The sequence below is a fragment of the Perognathus longimembris genome, chromosome 3 (assembly GCF_023159225.1).
Source record: "Perognathus longimembris pacificus isolate PPM17 chromosome 3, ASM2315922v1, whole genome shotgun sequence".
NCBI classification, from domain to species: domain Eukaryota; kingdom Metazoa; phylum Chordata; class Mammalia; order Rodentia; family Heteromyidae; genus Perognathus; species Perognathus longimembris.
Window position 1 is genome coordinate 63,977,493 of NC_063163.1, and position 23,455 is coordinate 64,000,947.

The 23,455-nt window shown below is 42.5% G+C and overlaps 1 protein-coding gene across 1 annotated transcript in view; it reads right to left on the reverse strand.

Moving 5' to 3' along the window:
- Nucleotides 1–1,647: 1,647 nt before the first annotated feature.
- The window catches only part of Cryl1 (crystallin lambda 1), a 129,844-nt gene continuing 108,036 nt past the window's right edge, over nt 1,648–23,455 (reverse strand). Inside the window, exons 6-8 of the mRNA XM_048341693.1 lie at nt 17,577–17,682; nt 2,801–2,907; nt 1,648–1,801 (exon numbers count right to left, since the gene is read on the reverse strand). Of these exons, the coding sequence (XP_048197650.1) occupies nt 1,688–1,801; nt 2,801–2,907; nt 17,577–17,682 (327 nt within the window). The 3' untranslated portion in view covers nt 1,648–1,687. The remainder of the gene's footprint in view (nt 1,802–2,800; nt 2,908–17,576; nt 17,683–23,455) is intronic.

Here is a 23,455-nt window from a genome sequence, read left to right on the forward strand (position 1 = left end):
TGTCTTCAAACCATGATACTCAAATCTCAGCCTCCTGAGTAGCTAGGATGACAGATGTGAGCCACTGGCTCCTGGATAGGTCCATTTTTTTGTTGTGTTATATGAACCTTTGAAAAGGCAAGGACCAAAAGACAAACAACTACACAAAACTGGTGTAAATGAACTGAACAACTCATGGGGGGGGGGGAAAGGGAAAGGGGGAGGGGGGAGTGAGGGAGGAGGTAACAAACAGTACAAGAAATGTATCCAATGCCTAATGTATGAAAGTGTAACCTCTCTGTACCTCAGTTTGACAATAAAAATTTAATTTAAAAAAAAAAAAAGAAAAGGCAAGGACCACATGCCTACTGCCTGGTGTATTTCAGCTGCTCAGTGCATGTTGCATTGAAAATACCTGAGGGTTCTGATTGAGCTTCAATCACGTGTTAGCAGAAATGACCATTTCCATGTGGTTCCTACTTAGGGATACTGCAGGGACCTCAGCCTGAGGAAGACATCTCCCTCCAAGGTGGAGCTGGGATGCTGACTGCTAGAAACCACAAGGCTGCTGTATTTCTGTGCTGGGAGCCATTAGGTAACCTTGCAGTGGTATCCAGGAATCAAAGTGGCCTTACAAGTGGAGGGGTACATGCCCTGGAATTCCTCAGAATGTTCTGGGAACTAATGCTAGGAAGACTTCATGCTGAAGAAGGTAACAGGTATCTTTACCACAGGACTTATTTGATGTGCTCCAAAGTGGGAGTTCCAAAACTTGGGCAGCCAACAGTGTTCCTTTAACAAATGTGATCAGGAAAGCACTGGACCAACTTTATAAAACACTGGCACTAATTGGTGGATTTTTAACTAAATGACAAAGGTCCTAGAACTAAGTAATTGGCTATTATTCATCCAGTGTAGTCACTCTCTGAATCCTGCTGGTTGATAATTGGGAAAGAATGCTTCATTCTTAGAAAGAACAGATGAACTGGGTACTGGTGGCTTGCACCTGTAATCCTAGCTCCTCAGAAAGCTTGAGGTTCAAGAATTGTGGTTTGAAGCCTTCCCAGGCAAGAAAGTTTATAAGACTCTTATTTCCAATTAACCACCAAAAAAGCCAGAAGTAGAGGAATGGCTCAAGTGGTAGAGTGCTAGCCTTGAGCAAAAACACTACAGAACAGAGCCTAGGCCTTGAGTTCAAGCCCCAGTCTGGCACCAAAAAAAAAAAAAAAGAAAGAAATAGAAAACTTTAAGCAATCAAAACCTTTTTATTCAGAACATTAGCAAAACAAAGGTAATTGACTCCAAAATATAGAGCCATAGAGTACTCAGAAAGGGAATAATTTAAAAAATATTTCAATAATTGATTAAAATGCCAAAGTAACTACAGTCATTGGATCTGAAGTGGAATCATACATAATCACATTGAAAAGACAAGCTTAAAAAATCTTCAGACTATTAGCCCAAGAAACCCACATGTCACACCCCAGAGACTTCTGTGACAGCATAGTCCAGGATTAGGCCCTAGCATAATGGAAGACATTGGTCCTTTACCACTACCTGGGCCTTGACACAGGGAAGCAAGCTCTGAATCTTCAGACTAGGCACTACTGGGTTTCTCACCAGTTTAGGATTGGAACAAGTGCTGCTAATATTTTTTTTAAAAATTGAAGACTTTCGATGAAGGAGTGACAGGAGTAGCTCAAGAAACTCACTGGGGCTGCACCTGGTGTTTCAACTTGGCAAGCCTCATGAGACAGTCATCCCTCCACTGTCTCCTGGCTGCCAAGTGTTCTGGGTCATCAGGAACCTTCAGACACATGTCCTAGGAGAAGGAGGAAATATGAGAGGAAATAATTTACCCAGTGCGTAACTATTTTCCCCGTTTATACAAACCATGCCTACATTGCTTGAAGTTGCATAAAACATAGGAAGCCCTCAGTATCACAGGCTTTCCAAACCTTAAGAGATCTCCGACTAGTTGAAGAGAGCTACTGGTTCATGGATTACATAGTTGTTAAGATCTTTTGATGCTAGGCACTGGTGGCTTATGCTTTTAATATTAGCTAATCAGGAGGCTGAGACTGGAGTTTGGAGTCAGCCTGGACAGAGAAGTCAATGAGACTCTTATCTCCAATTAATCACCAACAAGCTGGAAATGGAGCTATGGCCCAACTGGTAGAGCACCATCTTGGAAGGAAAAAGTTCAAGCCCCAGTATCGGCATTAAAAAAATAAAAATCTTCTGGTGACCAGAATAAAACTATGAGCAAAGTCATCAAAAAGGAACTATTAATAATAGCAAAGGTCAAGATTCTATTTCTTTTCTTTCCTCCTCCTCCTCCTCCTCCTCCTCCTCCTCCTCCTCCTCCTCCTCCTCCTCCTCCCCCTCCCCCTCCCCCTCCCCGTCCTCCTCCTCCTTCTCCTCCTCTTCTTCTTCTTCTTCTTTTTTGCCAGTCCTGGGGCTTGGACTCAGGGCCTGAGCACTGACCCTAGCTTCTTTTTGCTCAAGGCTAGCACTCTACTTGAGCCACAGTGCCACCCCTGGCGTTTCTGTTTATGTGGTTCTGAGAAATCAAACCCAGGGCTTTATGCATGTGAAGCAAGCACTCTACCGCTAAGCCACATTCCCAGCCCTCTATTTCTTTTCTCTTGTCCAAGACCAGGACTTGAACTCTGTACTTGGTGCTTTTGCTCACTGGTTGGTGCTCTACTGCCTGAGTCATGCCTTTAACCCCAGGATTCTAGTATATTCCACTTGTCGGTGGTAGATGGGAGAGAAGATGATTGGCATGTGACTATATATGCATACACAATCTACCTACCTGGTTAACTTTCTCCACCGTGGCTGTGGAAAATTCTGGAATGGGTCCAAAAGTCTTCAGGACACGTTTCATACCTTCACTGTATCTGTCACAGTAGCTCACCACACCTGAAATGGTTTGAACACAAGAATCTGTCATATCAACAAAAATATTCTCTCACTCCAGGTTAAGAGGCCTATTGGAAGGCTTTGCCCTGGGGGTGAGGCATCCACATTCTTCTTCTCCAGAGAATAAGAAAAGACAGGATGGGAGGTGAGTCACCGGCTGTTTTCTGGACAAGCTGGTCCCTTTCTAGTCACTCTCCACAATTTTTATGAGACTTTAAAACCTTGAGAGGTACTGGCCCTCAGGCGTGGCACACGCCTCCTATATGTGGTACATGCCAGCCACAGGTACTCAGTCACACTCTATCTTCATTTCTCAAAGCCTTTCTCTAACACTGGATTGCTAAGGTTACTTGTATTGCACACTTAAATGTCTTTTCTTTTTTGAAACCCTACCAAGAATTTATGTTAATAGACAGGATGAAGGAGGGAGAAATGGAGAAAAGGAAAGAGCAAAAGGACCTTTTGAGAAGAAAGTAGAAGATGGTGGAGGGTCAACTGGGAACCTACAACAGCTGCCTCTGAGAAACCAGAGCTTTATAATCTTACTGAGTAGTCCGTGCCTACAGAGTCACACCAAGTGAGCTGTGGTTGTACAGAGATTTTTGCCAGAGAGGAAAATTACAGGCAGCTTGCTTAAGTAGACAGATTTAAGCACATACAAGTGGCAGCAGCTGCAGTGACAGCCAGAGAGATCCAGGACAAAGGCACCAGAGACAGAGTGCACATGTACCCACCTCTAGCATGAACCATGACTGGGAGCAGAAAACCACATCCTGCTGATCACAGACAGACACAGATCAGGATGAAGATTGCGGACGGTCAGTTTGAGTACCCCACAAAAGCCATCCCCACTCCAACCCAGAAAACAGCTTCCAGAAAGAATCCCCACTCCCCCCAAGTAGTACACCATCTTTGATACTGGCATAGAGCCTGCCAGAGCAGCTAGCTGGTAATACAGGCCTGAGAGGCAGCGACTACAGCACCCTTTTTCAACAGGGCAAAGGAATCTGACCAGTGAGAGACAGCGCTGCCCAGGGGAAGGGAGCCCTAGGGAGGGACAACTACCTGGGCAGGCACAGCAAGAGGCAGCCCTGCCCCTCTGCAGCAAACAAAGCCATTCCAGTCATATGGTAGCTCAACCTGCAGCTTAGCTGACTTTAGGAATTAAAAAACAAAAAGGCTGCAAAATCTCACTGAAAAACACAACAACAACAATTGTATAGGCCATAAAAGCTGAGAGGGGCTCCAGGCTGGGCCAAAAGAAAGTCTCAGGAGCTAGCCCCTGGGAGGGAGGGATGCTGGGAAGCACCAATTCCAGACTGCAACAATCCTATGCACATTCAAACTCACTTGCAGAGACTCCAACCTACAGAAACTAGCCACCTCCTTCCTGCATTAAACACAGAACATACCCCCTCTCTACCACTGAGTTAGGCTGGGAGGAGGGACACAAAGACACCAAGTTTGTAAGGCATAACTTTTTTCTGCCCACTCAAACAAACTGATTTGAGAAGCCCTCTAAGCCACAAGGAAAAGTGACCACCACAAGGAAATCAGAGGCTTCATCAAGAGATTGGATAGCAGACATCGGGGAATCACAGGATCCTCCAAATAAATATAATTTTTTTCTAATTTTAATTTTTTCTTCTTCTTTTCTTCTTTTATTTTTTTCTCTTCCTGTCCTCCTTTTTTCTTCTTCATTGCTGTTCTGTTTATTCCTAGATATACAGGCTATGGTGATTAGTAGGCTTCCTCCTTAATTGTCTACATACATAATTCAGGCTATATTTTGATTACTCAATTTTCTATTTCTCAATCTTAGTATTATTATTTTATACATATATAATTTAAATGTTTTAATTTATTTTTTTCTTTTCCTCTGAACCTAGGTCTTAGTATTCTTCATTCAGTTCCTTTCCTTTTCTATATTCCTCTACTCTTATTTTCTCTTCCTTCTATTTTTCATTATATCTCTTAATCTTTTTAAAACTTCATCTTAGTATGTTTTCTTTTATTTCTGGCCCTTCACTCCTTTATTTTCTTTAGTCTGTTGATCCCTAGTTGTTTGTCTTTGAACTAGACCGTATCTGTATCCATTTTGAGTGTGTTAAAGTGGCTCATATCCTTTTAGTTCAGATTGCTTTAAAGCTCATCACAGATTTGTTCACTGATTACAACTATATATAATCCCCACTCCTGAATCACAATACCCCTTCCCAAACAAAGAAAATGAGAGATAGGGGAATTCCTATCTATGATTTGGAACTTCTAAACGCAGTGCAATTACAGGGCTTGGGGTGGTTTTTGTCTTAAAATTGTGTTCTCTGGTGGTATTAGATCTGCTTTTGTATCCCAAAAGGAGAGGTTGAGTGAAAACACGTAACTATGATTGTGAACCTCTAAAGTCTGTGCAACTACAGGGCTCTGGGTTGGTTCTTGTCTTGAAATTGTATGGAATTATATTTGCTTTCATCTCCAAATGGGCAGAACAAGCCATAGAAACACAAGAAACATGGCAAGCCAAGGAACCTCAACTGCCACTCAAAATAACCAGGCAACAGAGCAGTCAATGAAAAACCTAGAGGATAATTCTCAAAATGCTCTACAAAACACTACTGGTAAAAATGCTGAATAAAAAGATCAAAAGCCTGCACATGGCTATGTGTGAGCATGATGAGGTTAACCAAAGATTAATAGAGGAATTCAGGGAATCCACAAACAGAAAGCTGAATGAATTCCAACACAAGGAAAGGGAGTCCAAAGAAAATATAGCCACTCAGCTAAAGGATTTGTGAGAGAACACTGAAAGTCAAATCAAGGAAGAAGTCTACACAAGAAAGATCTAAAACAAAGCTTCAACAAAGAAATTGAAGCCATCAAAAACCACCAACTAGAAGGAAGGGAAATAAGAAACAAAGTAGAAAGTCTTGACAGCAGATTAGACAATGTAGAAGGCAGAATCTCTGGAACTGAATATAGTCTATACTTTATAGAGAAAGGACAATTATCCAAAACAAATCCAAGAAACAATGTAGATCCCTACAAGGCACAATAAGAAGGCCTAATTTAAGGCCAATAGGTATTGAGGAGGGGCTACAGAAGGAAAGTAAAGACGTAGGAAACATATTTAACAGAATTCTAGCAGAGAACTTCCAGAACATCCAAAAGGATAGGCCTAGTCAGATAGAAGAAGCCTTTAGAACTCCAAACAGACCAGACTAGAACAGGACATCCTACTGTCACATTGTAATCTGTACAGGACCAATAAGAGCCCAAGGAAAGGATCCTTAAAGCTGTCAGGGAGAAAAGATCAATCACCTATAATGGAAAACTAATCAGAATAAGTACAGATTTATCAGCAGAGACCATGAAAGCAAGAAGAGCCTTGAATGAAGTATGCCATGCACTAAAGACAAACAACTACCAACCAATAATAGTGTGCCCAGCTAAATTCTCCTTCATAACTGAGGCACAAAAACCCTCCACAGCAAAGAAAAAATTGAAATAATGTATCTCTACCAAAACCAGCATGAGAAAAGATACTTAAAGACATTCTACACATAGAAACCAACAAGAACATGATATAAGCAGAGAAACTGAGGAGGCACAACCCTAAGAAGGTGGATAGCATAGAAGGTGGATACCAAACACCTTTCAACCCTAACTCTCAATGTTAATGGACTTACCTTTCCAATTAAATGACATAGATTGACTAGTTGGATGAAAAGGCCAGATCCTTTATGGGCTGTCTTCAAGAGACACACTTTGCCCACAAAAACAAACATTCTGAAAGTGAAAGGCTGGAATAAAATCACATCACACCTATGGTCTCCACAAGCAGGCTGGAGTTGCAATACTAAAATAAGATAAAATATCTTCAAATTAAAATTAGTGAGAAGAGCTAAAGAAGGACATTACATACCAATAAAGGGATCTCTCCTACATGAGGATATAACAATCCTAAATACCTATATACCAAATGCCACAGCACCCAAATTCATCAGACAAACATTACTTACTCTGAAACCATACATAGATCCAAATACATTGCTTGTTGGTGACTTTAACACACCATTGTCACCTCTGGATAGATTAACACTGCAAAAACTCAAAGAGAAACCCCAGAACTAAACAACGGAATAGACCAACTAGACTTAACAGACATATATACAGAATATTTCACCCAGCAGCATAAGAATATAACCCTTCTCTGCAGTGCATGGATCATTCTCCAAAATAGATCACATTTTAGGGTATAAAGCAAATCTGTGCAAATTCAGAAATATTGAAATTATTCCCTGAATTCTCTCAGACTACAATGGAATAAAAACAGATCTCAACACCAAAAGCCAGCATAGAAAATCCTGCAACTCAGAGAGGCTGAACAACACATTGTTGAATCACCAGTGGGTCCTTGAAGAGTTTGGAAAGGATATTCAAACATTTATGATATTTAACAAAAATAAACACACAAAATACTAGCTCCTCTGGGACACAGGAAAGGCAGTACTCAGAGGAAAATTTATAGCTCTGAATACCTACATCAACAAATTGGAGAAATCTCAGACCACAATTTCATGATGCATTCTTGCATTCTTAAGCTCCTTAAAAACGATTAACAAGCTAAACCTCAATCCAGCAGATGGAAACAAACAACTGAAATCAAATCAGAATTAAATGAATTAGAGTCCAAAAAAACAAATTAGCAAGGACCAACAAGACAAAGAGTTGGTTCTTTGAAAAAGTTAACAAAATTGAAAGACCCCCAGCAAACCTAACAAGAAAAAAAAGAGAATATGTGCAAACACATAAAATCAGAGATGGGAACATCATGACAGAGATAAATAAGACTCAGAACATTATAAGGGAATACTTTGCAAACTTTTATGCTAACAAATTTGAGAATCTGGAAGAAATACAAGAATTTTTAGCAAATATTGATATAACAACTGAAATAAGCAAATAGATTCATATCAAGTATTGAAATAGAAATTGCAATAAAAAGAATTTCCACCCAAGAAAAGCCCAGGACCAGATGGACTCAGAGCCGAATTCTATAAGGATTTCAAAAGAGAACTCACTCCAATACTCCTAAACTCTTCAATGAAATAGAAAGTGAAACGCCACTACCAAACTCATTTTATGAGGCCAGCAGAATCCTCATCCCAAAACCAGATAGGGATAAGAAAGAGAACTACAGACACATTTCATTAATGAACATCAATGCAAAACTTCTCAATAAAATACTAGCCAACTGACTTCAACAACTAATAAAAAAATTTATATGTTATGACCAATATGGACTCATTCCAGGGATGCAAATTTGGTTCAATATATACAAGTCAGTTAATGTAATTCAACACATCAACAGGAGCAAGGACAAGCTCAAAAAATTAAATCCCTCAAAAACAAATCCTCAAAGAAACAACCACCCTATTAACAAGTGGGCTAAAGACTTAAAAAGAGACTTCTCTGGAGAGGAAATAAGAATGGTCAATAGACACATGAAGAAATGTTTAATATCTCTGGCCATAAAAGATATGCAAATCAAAACAACATTGATATTCCACCTCATCCCAGTTAGAATGGCCATTATCAAGAAAACAAATAATAACAGATGCTGGTGGGGATGTGGCCAAAAGGGAATGCTACTAGACTGCTGGTGGGAGTGTAAACTGGTTCAACCACTCTGGGAAGCACTGTAGAGGTTCCTCAAAAGACTAAAAACATAGAGCTCCTCAATGACCCAGCAACCTCACTCATGAGTATTTACCCAAATGATCAAACAAGGTCACACTAAAGCTCAGCACAACTATGCTCACTGCAGCATTACTTACCATAGCTAAGATATGGAATCAATCCAGATGCCCCTCCATTGATCAAGAAGATGTATTATATATACACAATGGAATTCTATGCTTCTATCAGAAAGAATGACATCGCCCCATTCATAAGGAAACAGAAAGAATTGGAAAAACTCATAATAAGCAAAGTAAGCTAGACCCAAAGAAACATAGGTTCCATGGTTTCCCTCATTTGAAATAATTAGTATATGCCTAGAATAGTCCTAACAGAGGTTCACAATAGCCCAATAGCTATGTACATATGACCACATAAAATGATGCTAATTGAAATGATCTCCATGATATGGAAACAAGAGTTGTTGGGTTTTTTTTGGTGTGTAGTTGGTTTGTTTTTGTTTTTTCTTTTAGTGTACTGTTTGCCTTTTTTTTTTCTCCTCTGGTTTATTCCCTGAGGTCACTATTTCGATTTTGGTGCCCTTTGTCTTGTATATAAGTTTATCTGATTTCAGGAAGGGAAGGGGAATCACAGAAAATGTGGGACAAAGGGTGAACCAAGTCAACAGTGATACTCAGTAGGCACTATGTTGGAAATGGACTTTACAACTTGAGGGGAGGGGAAGGAAGGGAGGGAAAGTGGGAGAAAATGAAGGAGGGGGTGACACTGTTGGAAAAGAAATATACTCACTACCTTACTTATGTAACTGTAACCCCTCTGTACATCACCTTTACAATAAAATAAAAATTTAAAGTACCTTTTGCTTAGCGTAGAGGAGTAGTAGATTAGCTCCAGAATAATGGTTTTTTTTCAAGGATTCTATACACTCTGAGCTGGGAAACACAAGTAGTCATGCGTCTTCCTTTCCTCTTCTCCCTTCTCCTTCCCTTCTTTCTTTTGTGCCAATACAGGGGCTTGAACTCAGTATCTCATGTTCTCCCTTCGCTTTTTTGCTCAAAGTTGTCTCTCTACAACCTCCCCTTCCCCCACCACTTAATTGGAGATAAGAGTCTCATGGAATTTTCTGCCCAGGCTGACTTGGAACTGCAATCTCCAGATCTCAGCCTCTTGAGTAGCTAGGATTACAGGCATGAGCCACCCATGCTTAGCTAGTAATTCTTTTTTTTTTTTTTTTTTTTTTTAATGAACCAAAGATGCCAAACTCAAGTTAATCCCTTACTCAGCTTCTGGTTTTTTGGTTCTCAGAGTACAGGATTTTGATGAAGAAACAAGAGACCTTAATCCTTCAGCAGGGGCCATTTGAATATTTATCACAAATTCAGCAGTATAGGCAGATGGATGTCTTATTATGCAGCAAATGACCTAACGGGGCTTGTAGGGCTGACATGACCAACTCCTGCTAGGACAGACAGACAGAAGAATAATCATAGCACAAGTGGCTGTGGGGCCCCTGTGTACTGAGGCTGAGATTACTTGAGACTCAGATTTACAAGGGAAGAAAACACAAGCCCAGTCCAGCCATGGTCTCTTCTAGGCAGTGGACCAGTCCTACCCAGTTACTCAGCTCCATCTCTGCCCTGGGGCTGCTAGAGCAAGCCTGTACTTAGAGACCAGACAAGTCAGAAACCAGCCCTAAGATCCTGGAGGCTTAGGTGTCTCTAGGTCCTGATTGTTCCAACTTAAGCCCATTTCTTTTCTTTGCCTTTTTTTTTCTTGATGGGTGCTAGGGATAAAACTTAAAAAGTCTTGCTCAGGCTAAACATGAGTTCTATCACTGAGTTACAACCACAGACTTATTTCCAACTCTTTCAAAACCACAAAGCATCAACAGTGTGTCATTTGTGCCAAAAAGATAGTAAGAATAAAATATAAATGCAGAATTTGAAGACACCCTGTCCCACCCATGAACGTAATTCTTGCACCATGAAAACCGTACCATCGATTTAAAATTTAAATGACTAGTATTAGTACTCTTAAAAAAATAAAAGATAACTTATTTGGGGGTTAATTTGTTTTGTGCCGATACTAGGCACAAAACTCAGGGCCCAGGTGCTGCCCCTTAGTTTTTTCACTCAAGGCTGGTACTCTAGCACTTGAGCCACAGCTCCACTTCTGGCCTTTTGGTTTAATTGGAACTATGACTGTCAGATCTCAGTCTCTTGAATTACAGAAATGAGCCACTGAGTCCTGGTTATGGGTTTAATTCTAACTGACCTACACTGGTACACAGGTGTATAAGACTAAATTCGTTGGGTTTCCATGTTATTTGTTTCAAATAATTTTTCTTCCCTTACAATACACTAAAGTCTATGAAAGAGAACAATTGTTTTGAAGGATAAAATTCTCAAACCTACCAACTTTTCTAAGATCTTAGCTCCATCAACTAACCAGAGGACAATTTTTTTTTTTAAGAACTTTCACTTAATTTCACAAAAGTGTTAACTTGACAATTTAGACTTCTGGGTGTTTCTATAAATGTTCCAGCAGTGGTTACAACCACTATTTATATGGTTCCCTTCCTAGAGACTAGAAGACAACTGAACAACAACAAATGAACTCCATGTTATGGAAACAAGTGATATATCACAGTTGTAACTACTTTCAACGTCCTATGTGTATGTGTAGTTTCTATTATTGATGATGTTCTTGTATCACCTTCCTATGGTTGTACCTACACTATCTCTGTAATCTTTTTTTTTTTTTAAGTCCAGGTTTCATTTTATTATTTTATTTTATTATTATTTTTTTTTTTGGCCAGTCCTGGGCCTTGGACTCAGGGCCTGAGCACTGTCCCTGGCTTCCTTTTGCTCAAGGCTAGCACTCTGCCACTTGAGCCACAGCGCCACTTCTGGCTGTTTTCTGTATATGTGGTGCTGGGGAATCGAACCCAGGGCCTCATGTATATGAGGCAAGCTCTCTTGCCACTAGGCCATATCCCCAGCCCTATCTCTGTAATCTTATCTGAGTATATTGGAAACCGTGTTTACTGGTATTGGAAGTAGGAAATTCAAAGGGAATACCAAATTTGAGAGACACAGGGTAAAAAAAGAGAAATAACTACAAAAGCAATACTTGCAAAACTGTTTGGTGTAAGTGAACTGAACACCTGGGGGGGAGGGAAAGGGGGGGAGGGAGGGGGGCATGAGGGACAAGGCAACAAACAGTACAAGAAATGTATCCAATGCCCAACATATGATACTGTAACCTCTCTGTACATCAGTTTGATAATAAAAATTTGAGAAAAAAAAATAATTAAAAAAAAAAAGAACTTTCACTTAATTTCACAAAAGTGTTAACTTGACAATTTAGACTTCTGGGTGTTTCTATAAATGTTCCAGCAGTGGTTACAACCACTGTTTATATGGTTCCCTTCCTAGAGACTAGAAGACAACTTAAATATTTCCTTCCAGAAATAAAATATCTGCTTTGCCTTTTCTATTTGCTTATTTAGTCACACGAAGCTTAACTTTTTCAGGAGACTCTGAACTTATTATTTATTGAAGAGTTGTACAAAGGGGTTACAGTTCCTTAAGTCAGGTCATGAGTACAATGTTTCTTGGTCAATGTTGCCCTTTCTTCATTCTCCCTCCATGTCCACCTCCTACCCTCCTCTGAAGTTACATAATAGTTCATTTGTTTTACATACACTGAAAATAATGGCATTTGCTCACCCTTCCTTCCACCATTCCTGTGCCCCCCCTTGCCCATTCCCCAAAACATGTTTTCACTTCCTGGTATTCACTTTGAAAAACAGCATATTAACTGTTAAGAGGATTGGATTTCTCCCCTAAGAACATCATCCTTTAGTCATTTTGTGTGTGAATGCATTGAACTCTGTATATGTTACCATGCACAGTTATATTTAGATCTAGCTTCCACATAGAAGAGAAAATGTGTCATTTGTCCCTTTGAGCCTTCACATGATTTGTTCTAGGTTTACCCATTTCCCTGTGCATTTAATTTCTTACAAAATGCCTACATGACAAAAGAACAAAGGCCAAATAATGGACTTTCATAAGATTAGTTTTAATTATCTTGTTACCTTGGGATTCTTCAGCTGTGAAGCTGAACCTACAGCAGGTACCAGATTCAACCTGGGGACATGGCCCACAGTACCAAGCTGGCCCACACAAGGGGTGTTTAGTTTCTTGGACACCCTTCAATGCTACCCTCATTAGAAGAGTCTGGTTTTCACTCAGCTGATCACACCCATATGACTGCACTTGCTTTAAGAGACAGAATTTCACAGGACTTATTAAGTAGATCCAAAAGGTCTGAAAGCCCAGAGTGACATTATCTAATACCTCCTCCCAGTATCAAATTCCCAAACCTGAACAAGGCCTCAGGGAGGTAGAACCATGCTGAGGCCCCCTCCCCTCCTCCAACACTATTCATTCAGTTCAACTCTTTTCAGTGGCAGATGAAATCCCACATAGATGAACCAAACCCACCAGGCAAGATTCCCAATCTTCCCCCCCCCCCAAAAAAAAAGTGTCTACACAAGAGAGGAAATTTAGAAGGCAAAAACAGTAAACAGTAACTTCACCTGGAGGTGAATCTGTGGGGTTGTTAGGTTCAGATAGTACCACTCCACAGAAAGAAGAAAACACCAGAAGCAAGGCAGCAGTGGTGCATGCCTGTGATCCTAGCTACACAGGAGACTGAGACCTGAGGATCACAGTTAAAGGCCAACCTGGGCAGGAAAGTCTGTGAGACTTTTATCTGCAAGTAACCACCAAAAAGCTGGAAGTGGAGGTGTAGCTCAAGTGATAGAGCACCACCTTTGAGCAGAAAAAACTAAAGGACAGCATCTAGGCCCTGAGTTCAAGCCCAGTACTGGCATACATATATACATACACCTTTACACACACACACACACACACACACACACTAACACACACACAAAAAGAAACAAAAAAGATACCAGGAGAGCTCAAACCAAGCAGCAGAAGCAAGGTGGCACAGACCAGGCCCCCAGCAGTGATCTAGCTAAGTGCTTCCATGTGGCTTCATTCTCACACCACTCTGAAAAGAGGCTACTGTTGTTACGCCTATTTAACAGAAGTGGACAGAACCCAAGTGCACTGACTTAAGAAACTGCCCCAGGGTTAGGCAGCCAGTAAGTGGGAAAGCCAGGGCAAGAGATCCAAGCCAGAACCAAGCCAAGAACCACTTCTCCGCCAAGCCAGAACCACTATTCTGAGAGTTGGTGCTCCTTGGAGGATGCTTTAACAACAACAAAGAAAACAGGAACCAAAACGTTGGAATAAGCACCTTGCCCTTCTGTGGTTGAGGTATTGCTTCATTAGCTCAAAACCAAATCCTAAAATATTTGCACTGATTCTAGATAAATAGTAGCTTTTAAGACTGAATGCTGAGATGCTTGGGCTTTATGAAAACAATATCTCCAAAACAGAGCAATCCTCCCTTCACTGATCTTGATATTGTCTGGGTGACACAGGGAAGGTTAAAGAATCTTTGCACTGGTTCCCAGCCAGATCTCATAGCTGTCTACCTAAGGGTTGGAATGCTCTGAAGTTGAACGCTGCATCCGTCCCCCTTATCATATTAAGCCAATTAGGTTTTCTTATCATTCCGGCTTTGTTTGAAAAATTGCTCCAGCCTCCTTCCTGTCTGCCACATTTGATTCTCAAGTTTCTGGTGTCCTTGGCTTCTATTTCTATTTGTTTGAGATTCAAAGCTCTTCTCAGTTCTCTCCCTATCTCTGTCTCATGATACTTCAACTGCCTTATTTTTCTTTAGGAAAAAAAATGCAGTGTTTTCATCAGACAGTGTGTACACATTTCAAATGCTTCAATATGTTCGGCATTTATAAGGTCTGGTGAAAAAGCATATGACATTATCCTAGACCATCTGTCTGTGTGTGTGCATGCGCGCACCAGTACTGAGGCACTCACTGTGTGCTGTCCTTTAAGCTATTTTTGTTCAAGGCTGGTGCTCTACCATGTGAGACATGGTTCTACTTCTGCTTTTTTGGTAGTTAATTGGAGATAAGAGTTTCATGGACTTTTTTTTCCGGGCTGTTTTTGAACCATAATCTTCAGATCTCAGCCCAGGAGTGAGAGCAGCTAGGCGTAAGCCACCAGTGCCCAGACTAATGGTGCTTGAAACTCTTCTTCCATAGCAGCGGCTACGATTTCCTTCCTTCAGTCAGGTGCTTCCAGCAACGCTTGGCTTTAGGGAAGATATACCCCAGTTACTGGACTGTGTTTGCCCAGCACACAAGGGCCAGTCTACGCTCCACATGGTGTGTACACAGCAGTATCTGGGGAAATGGTCTTGATTTTTGTTGGAAAGTGTATTTCATCAACTACTGTGGCAGGAAATGACTGAGTTATGGCCAATGCATGGTGGAAATAAGGTTTCAAGACAAACCAACTTCATGAGGCCACCATGTCCCCTCACCATGCAAGGTGTTACCCTCCCAAGAAGCAGCTCCAAGCGCCACCAAGCTCATCCGGCCATGCACTGTGTCCCAACCATCTGCCTGCCATTTCTAATCTTATTTTGTAAGGGCTAACCTGAGAACCTGCGTGCCTAAATATGTTTTAGTGTTAATATTATAACAGCTTCTAAACCCTGGTGATGACTCCATGCTAGAAGGCTGCACCCCCACCCACGAGACTAGTTTCTTGTAGTTTGACATTTAAATATATAGGGAGCCCTTGTTCCCCTCTCTACCTAGGTAGCAACCATGGTAATGGACAGTAAAAAAATGATCATAGTCATAGACTATAGAAATAACCATAATAATAGCAGAAATGCCATGGTAACTGTTGGGTTGGTTTACTTATGATTGAGTACTGGATTGTTCTGGCCCACTCATGCTTGCTTAGTGGTAATGGGAAAACATGGTAGCAATTGTTAAAATAAAGTTGGTACTAGGTCAGCCTAACCACAGAATTCTGCTTCTGTAAACAGCTGGCTTGCTTAACCCATTTGTGACTTGCTTGCTAAATGCCATCCAATCAAGTATCTGCCAAATTGGAAATACCCTGCCCCTGTTGTAATCACAATAAAAATCCTGCCTATCTGAGGGTCGGGGCTCTCAATCCAGATCCACTGCGTTGGTGACAGTTGAGAGTCCAGGCTCAAGCTTGCAATAAAGACTCGTGCATTTGCATCAGACTTGGCTCTTTTGTGGTCTCTGGGGACCCAAAATCTGGGCATAACAATTTCTGCTTCAATCCTCTTAAAAAATAAATTTATGACAACTTGGAAAACCCAAAAGGTAATAACCTTACAGGTTAGGGGTATAGCTTGGTAGAAGAGAAACTGAATTCCAGATCAGGCTGAGTGAGCCTTGTTTTGGGGGCAATTTTTTGGTGTGTGTTTTTTTTTTCCTTTTAAAAGTCTTATTTTTGTTTTGTTTTGTTTTTTGCCAGTCCTGGGGCTTGAACTCAAATCCTGAGCACTGTCCCTGGCTTCTTTTTGCTCAAGGCTAGCACTCTGCCACTTGAGCCACAGCACCACTTCCAGCTTTTTCTATATATGTGGTATTGAGGAATCAAACCCAGGGCTTCATGTATATGAGGCAAGCACTCTACCACTAGGCCATATTCCCAGCCCCTAAAGACTTATTTTGATGTAAAAAATACCCATGGCATCCTTCCAGATTCTTTTTTTTGTTTGTTTTGGCCAGTCATGGGCCTTGGACTCAGGGCCTGAGCACCATCCCTGGCTTCTTCCCGCTCAAGGCTAGCACTCTGCCACCTGAGCCACAGCACCCCTTCTGGCCGTTTTCCATATATATGGTGCTGGGGAATCGAACCAAGAGCTTCATGTGTAGGAGGCAAGCACTCTTGCCACTAGGCCATATTCCCAGCCCTCCTTTCCAGATTCTGATACATAGTTTCTTTAAAATTTTTGTTTTAATTTGCACAGATCTTATTTTTTTTTTAAAAGAAAACAAATGCCATCTTCTTTTAGGACCATTTAAAATCTGGCTGATAGAGTTCCATTCTTATCCTGTTCTTAAGTTCTTTCTTTTGCAGGCACATGTCATAGATTTCAACTCCCCCACCCCAAGTCATCTGAAGTCAGATTTAGGGTACATGTCTAGCCTGCCCCACCCTGCTCTGCCCTACATGCCTGTACCAGCCCAGTCCTGTGAAAGCAGCTTCTGAGAGCTCCCTGGCCTTCCAGAAGGCCACCTATGGCTCCAACTTGCATACCCATGGGCTGCTGCTATGTAGACAGAACATACCACGAGCACAGAGAGATTCCTGGGGTGGTGGAGAAGTTTTCCCTCCTATCTTGTTATCCTTCTTGGCTCTGTAAACAATTCTACCACCTTCTCTTTTCCATTACACTGAAGGATATGTTCCAGAGTCCCCATTATATCATGTCCCTCTAGAACATTCTTTACTCCTCAGAGCCCTGCAGTTTAAGAATTCCATGTGGACTCAGTGCTCTGTGTCCTAGCCCCTATTTGTCATGCCAGGGCTGGCTACAGTCTAGTGCTCACCTTTCCTTCCTCTCTTCCTTTCCTTTCCTTTCCTCTTTCTTTTCCTTTCTCCTTCCTTCTCTCCTTCCTTCTTTCCTTCCTTCCCTTTTTTTTTTTTGTTGCTTGTACTGGGGCTTGAGTGCAGAGGTCTCTTATTCTTGCTTGGCTTTTTCACTTAAGGCTGGTGCTCTACCACTTAAACCACACCTCCACTTCCAGCTTTTGGCTGGTTAACTGGAGGTAAGAATTTCACTGGATTTTCTGTCTGGGCCAGTTTTGAACAGGAATCCTCAGACCTGAGCTTCATGAGTAGCTAAGGTTACAGGTGTGAGCCACCAGTGCTTAGTCTATAGTGCTATTTCTCCTCAGCTCAAAAAGGCAACATCTGTTCCTAAGTCCCATGGATATACTCAACAGTACAGAAGCCCAGCCCTAGGCATACCTTCGGCGTTCAGGTGCATCGTTTCTAAGGGTCCAATGAATGCATACCGCATGCCCAGCCCATCTGACATGACCAGGTCCAGGTCACTAGGAGACACGATTCCTTCCTGTGTGGGGAGAAGGGGGTAGTACGCTGATGAGTGAGTTTTCTAGAAAGGCAACTGCATTACCATCACTTCCATCCTAACTTTTTTGTGTCACTGCTGGGGCTTGAACTCGAAACTTGGGTGTTGTCCCTTAGCTTCTTCGCTCAAGGCTAGTGCTCTACTACTGGACCATACTTCCTCTTGGTTTTTTGCTTTGGTCTGGTTAATTGGAGATAAGAATCTCACAAACTTTCCTGCTCCCAGTCTAGCTTGCAACTGTGCTTCTCAAATCTCAGCCTCCTAAATAGCTAAGCACCAGCATTCAGCCACCCTAACTTCATTAGGAAAGTATTCCCAAATACCCCTCTCTGCTCTGTGACAGTATTTCCATCAAATTCTGGACAAAACAATCCAAATAGCTGGACAAATCCAAAGAGCTGGAAGATGCCCCCAGGCTTTGCCTGCGTACAAGTCTGCGTACAAGTCTGGCCTTGTCCTGCTGCTAATGATTGGTAAGAAAAGCTGGGTTTTGATGAAATGCCGCTTAGAACCAAGGGTATGTTTGTCAAGGTGGGGCCCTAGAATCTTCTGCAAATGAAAATTGCAAAGCAAGAGGTGAGTTGCTATATGCTTAGCTTAGCCGTTGGAAAGGCCATCTGTGTTTCTTGGCCTGTTTCTGATCCGGCAGCTGCCTTGTGTGGCTTTGGGCACAGGTCTTGGGTACATAATTAAACCTCAGCATGATCTGGAAACTCAGTGCCAGGTCAGTCCCACCTGAGGTTCTTCCTATCCTAGACAATGGATTGTCAGGAAGGAGGATGTAAGCAAAATCAATGCACACACCCCCAAACCTTTGTTGCCCAGATTGGCAGCATTCCTGTGCAATCTGTGCCTTCAGGTGTTTTTTTCCTGAGAGTGTTTTCTTTGTTGTTGTTTTGTTCTAGTACTGAAGCTTGATCTCTAGGTTGGGGCGCTGTCCCTTAGCTTTTTCTACTCAAGGCTAATGCTCTATCACTTGAGCCACAGCTCCACTTCCAGCTTGAAAAATAAGAGTCTCCCCAACTTTTCTGCCCCAGCTAGTTTTGAACCATGATTCTCAACCTTTTGAATAGCTAGGATTACAGGCCCGGTTTGAGAGTAGTCTCTTTCAGAAAGTATTGGGGGGTCTGCTGTCTGTTGGAGGGCATTAACAATGCCACCTGTCCACTGGTAGCCTTGCTGTACCTTGAGAGCCTTCAGCTAGGGGTCAGTTCTTATACTCCAGAAGTGTATCTGCACATCCTGGAGCTGGCTTCCAGCAACCCACTAGACCTATCTCCTTCCCTCTGGGCTCAAGGCTTTTCCCTGAAAGGACCATCTGGTATCCTCCCTGAGAAGAAAGCTCTCATCACCCTAAAAGAGGGCTCTGCTATGTCATCATGGGCCACGGGAAGGCACCCTCTGCCCTGCAGGCCACCAGGGAGAGCTACCTCAAGGCTGGAGCACCTCCCCTCCTTCCACCTACTGGCATTTTGTAGTGACCAGACTTCAAAGGCAACCAGGGACCCCCAGGAGATGGGGGAAAGCCACAACTGCCACTGCATCTGTACTGCTGAGGGAGACACAGAGGGTATCAGGCCTGCCTAGGGATCTGGACCACCCCAGGTCATCGAGAAAGCTCCATGACGAGAGACATGTTAAAGAAGATGGAGCCTATGGAGCCAAAGAACCAGGATGAAGACAAGCTTGCAAAGGAAAAGTGTGGTCCAAACACTATTGATCAACTCCATTCCTCTGAACGATGTTCCATCAATCTGGGTATATGCGTGTGCATGTTTGACATAAATGCACACAAACCTGCAAAAGCTACGGAGCACCCACTTGAGCCACTGTGGCCCAGCCGACCTCCTGGAGAAAGAGACACCTCACTTCTGTGGCAACAACCTCTCGGCTGACATGACTGATGACGTTTATTTAGATTCAACAACAGTTTGCTTTTTTGTCCATTTCTAATCATCTGGGTAATTGACCTATATGAGATGCCTTCTCATGTGATTTGCTTCTGTTTCTCAATATTATGCACTAAGATATATACAGGGCTGGGTGCTGGTGGCTCATCCCCACAATCCTAGCTACTCAGAAGGCTGAGATCTGAGGACTACAGTTTAAAGCCTGCTTGAGCAGGAAAGTCTGTGAGAAGCTTATCTTCAGTTAACTATCAAAAAGCCAGAAGTGCGTAAGTGGGGATGGGGGGGGGGGGGGCCAGAAGTGGAGCTGTGGCTCAAGTGGCTGAACACTAGCCTTGAGCAAAAAAGCTAAGGGACAGCCCTGACAGTACCAGCATACACATGTACACACAAAGATATACACAGGGTTAAAGGGGTAGTTCAGTGCAGCATGTATAAGGCCAGCACCTCAATCAGTCAATCATTCAGTCAGTCAGGACCCACTATGCTGTGTGTAGCTGTAATTTGTCACTGTGTAAAAGTCAGAGTTGACTTATCTATCCTACTACTTATGGGCATTTGGGTTGTTTCTTGAATGTACCTCCTGTATACAGGATGACAAAGAACTTTCTGAAACAAGGCTCTGGCCTGTGTCCAAGTTTGAGCAAGCCACCCTCCACCTTCTGCTTTATGAGGCATTGCTACCCTACCCTCCAAAGCATTGCATCAGGTTTACTGCCCCCAGCCGTACATGAGGAGACGTTCTCATCACTCCATACCTTTCAATACTGGGTATTTCTCAGGAGTGGCTCATACCTGTAATCCTAGTCATTGATAAGGTTGCCAACTGAGCATCCCAGTTTGAAGCCAGCCCAGGCAGAAAAGGCCATTAGACTCTTGCCTCCAATGAACCACCAGAAAGCCAGAAGTGGAACTTTAGATCATGTAGTGTAATAGCTGGCTGGAGTGAAAAAGCCAAGTAAGAAGCCCCAAGTTCTAGCCCCTGCACTGGGCCCAAAACAAAACACTGAGTGTCATCAGTCCCATAAAATTCCACTGATCTGGTAAGGTGCAAGGAAATTTCACTGGGTTTCCTAATCATTCTCAGTCATTTTCTCTGTGTTTGGTCAGATTGCTAAGAAGTACAAATAATTCACTGAGTTCACCCAAATGCTGACAGGTGTCATTTCCTTTCACTTCTCATAACAAAGGTGTAAGCTGGGTGCCAGTGGTTCACACCCATAATAATAGCTACTCAGGTAGCTGAGATCTGAGGATTATGATTTCAAGTCAACCCAGTCCAATTAACCACCAAAAATCCAGAAATGGAGCCATGGCTCCAATGATAGAGCACGATTCTTGAGCAAAAAAGCTAAGGGACAGTTCTCAGAGCCTGAATTCAAGCCTCCCAAGGAGGAAATAATCCATAGAAGAACCCTGAATCATCTAGAAAACCCATCTGACATGGAACTTCCATTTCCATCTGCCTCTCCCTACTTGACAAGTGTTTGGGACAGGCAAGGTGACTCTGGCACTCTCTTGAGGCTGTGCTGGCCAGGGCTACAGGTTCCCGCACCCTTGGGCTTTAGAATGCTGTGAAGGGCAGCTGGACAGAGCTGAAGGACACTCCCTCAGCCCCAGTTTCCAGGCTAACATTCCACAAAGCCTGAATCCTTTTCATTGTAGCCTTCATACTGTGAAGGATGCAAATATGGAAACCACCCCACAGTTACAATGCTGTCTAGCTTTGTCTCTTTTCTTCCACAAATGGATCTGGTATTTTTAGAGCTGATGTTAAGGAGATTTCAAAATACACCAAAGGTGAGCAACGCAGAGTAATTCAGATTCATTTTGTTTTGCTGGGAATGGAATCCAAGACCTTACTTACATATGCTAAGCAAGCACTATCCCACAGAGCCACACCTCTACCCCAAGATTAGCATGGGTTTTTTTTTGTTTTGTTTTGTTTTTTTTGGCCAGTCCTGGGCCTTGGACTCAGGGCCTGAGCACTGTCCCTGGCTTCTTCCCGCTCAAGGCTAGCACTCTGCCACTTGAGCCACAGCGCCGCTTCTGGCCGTTTTCTGTATATGTGGTGCTGGGGAATCGAACCTAGGGCCTCGTGTATCCGAGGCAGGCACTCTTGCCACTAGGCTATATCCCCAGCCCTAGCATGGGGTTTTGCTCCTATGTTTGGTTTTGTTTTTGTGCTTGTGTTAGGGCTTGAACTCATGGCTTGACTGCTATTCCTTAGCTTTTTTGCTCAAAGCTAGTGCTCTACCACTTGAGCCACAGATCTTCTTCTAGCTTTTTGGTGATTAATTAGAGATAAGAGCCACATAGATATTTCTGCCCAGGCTGGCTTTGGACTGTGATCCTCAGATCTCAGCCTCCTAAGCAGCTGGGATTATGGGTATGAACCATTGGCACTAGGCTGAGAAGATGAATTTTGATTCATATCAAACTAAGTTAACTCTATCTCTACTAAAGCCTGAAAGAAGGGAAAACATCATGGTGTGGGGCAGGGGCACATCCTGCAATGCCTTCAATTCCAAATGTTCTCAACTCCTTCCTGTTTCATCTAGAGGAAGGCCATTTTTATCAGTCACTACTCCTCAGCAAAACAAATTAGAATAGGAATTTTTTTCTTTAATACTGGTACTAGGGATTGAACTCAAGAGTCTTGTGCTCTTGCTTGGCTTTTTCAATCAAGGCTGACTCTCAACCACTTGAGCCACACCTCTACTTCTCTCTTTTCAGTGGCTACCTGGAAATAAGAGTCTCACAGGTTTTTCCACCTGAGCTGACTTCAAACCATGATTCTCAGATCTCAGCCTCCTACCTACCTAGAATTACAGGTGTGAGCCACTGGTGTGTCACTGTTTGTCACACTGGGAATTTCGGAAGTAGATTTCACATCTAGGGTGTGTTGAAGCTCAATTCTATAACCTAAGATTATCATAAAAAATGACAACGAATAACCACAGGGCAGAACCAAGTGCTTATGTTGAAATGCTGAGCTGAGCAATGATTCCTGGGAAATGGACAGAGCAGGGCACGTGTGTGCAGAGAAGGAAGCCCAAACTAGGCCAGTTCTAATACTGATCAGAACAGCAATCAATACTTCCTCCATTTTCTAACAGAATTCTCAAGTCATAGATGCAAAGAGGAGCTAAGGAGCCCCGAGGGCTAGAAGATCCCCAAACTCTATATATAGAGTACTCTTAATTAAGACCTGGGCTTTTGTATCATGTCCTGAGAAATCACAGGTGAGGAAAGTCCAGGCACAGCCCTTTCATTGGAAAACTGCTTGTGTTTACTTTCTTTAATTAAAATCTGGGATTTGGGGCTGGGAATATGGCCTAGTGGCAAGAGTGCTTGCCTTGTATACATGAAGCCCTGGGTTCGATTCCCCAGCACCACGTATATAGGAAATGGCCAGAAGTGGCGCTATGGCTCAAGTGGCAGAGTGCTAGCCTTGAGCAAAAAGAAGCCAGGGACAGTGCTCAGGCCCTGAGTCCAAGGCACAGGACTGGCAAAAAAAAAAAAAAAAAAAAAAAGGCTTGCCTCGTAAAATCTGGGATTTCCTACAAGCAATGGGCATACATTCAGGACCCAGGTCCGTGCTTTACTAAATAATGGTATGCTGGAAATAAATGCAGGAGCACAAGACACTCATTTCCAAATAAGAAGAAAATCAAGATGGTGTATGTAAGAAATGAGAGGCAAGCAACCAATATGGGCTGGAAGCTTTATTGGGGGACAGACCTGCTGGGCTGCTCCAAAGAGGAATAGAGGTAGCAGCAGTATACAGGTGTGGGTGAAACTTAAACAAAATTTTAGGGGACAGTCACATGGGTCACATCCTGTAG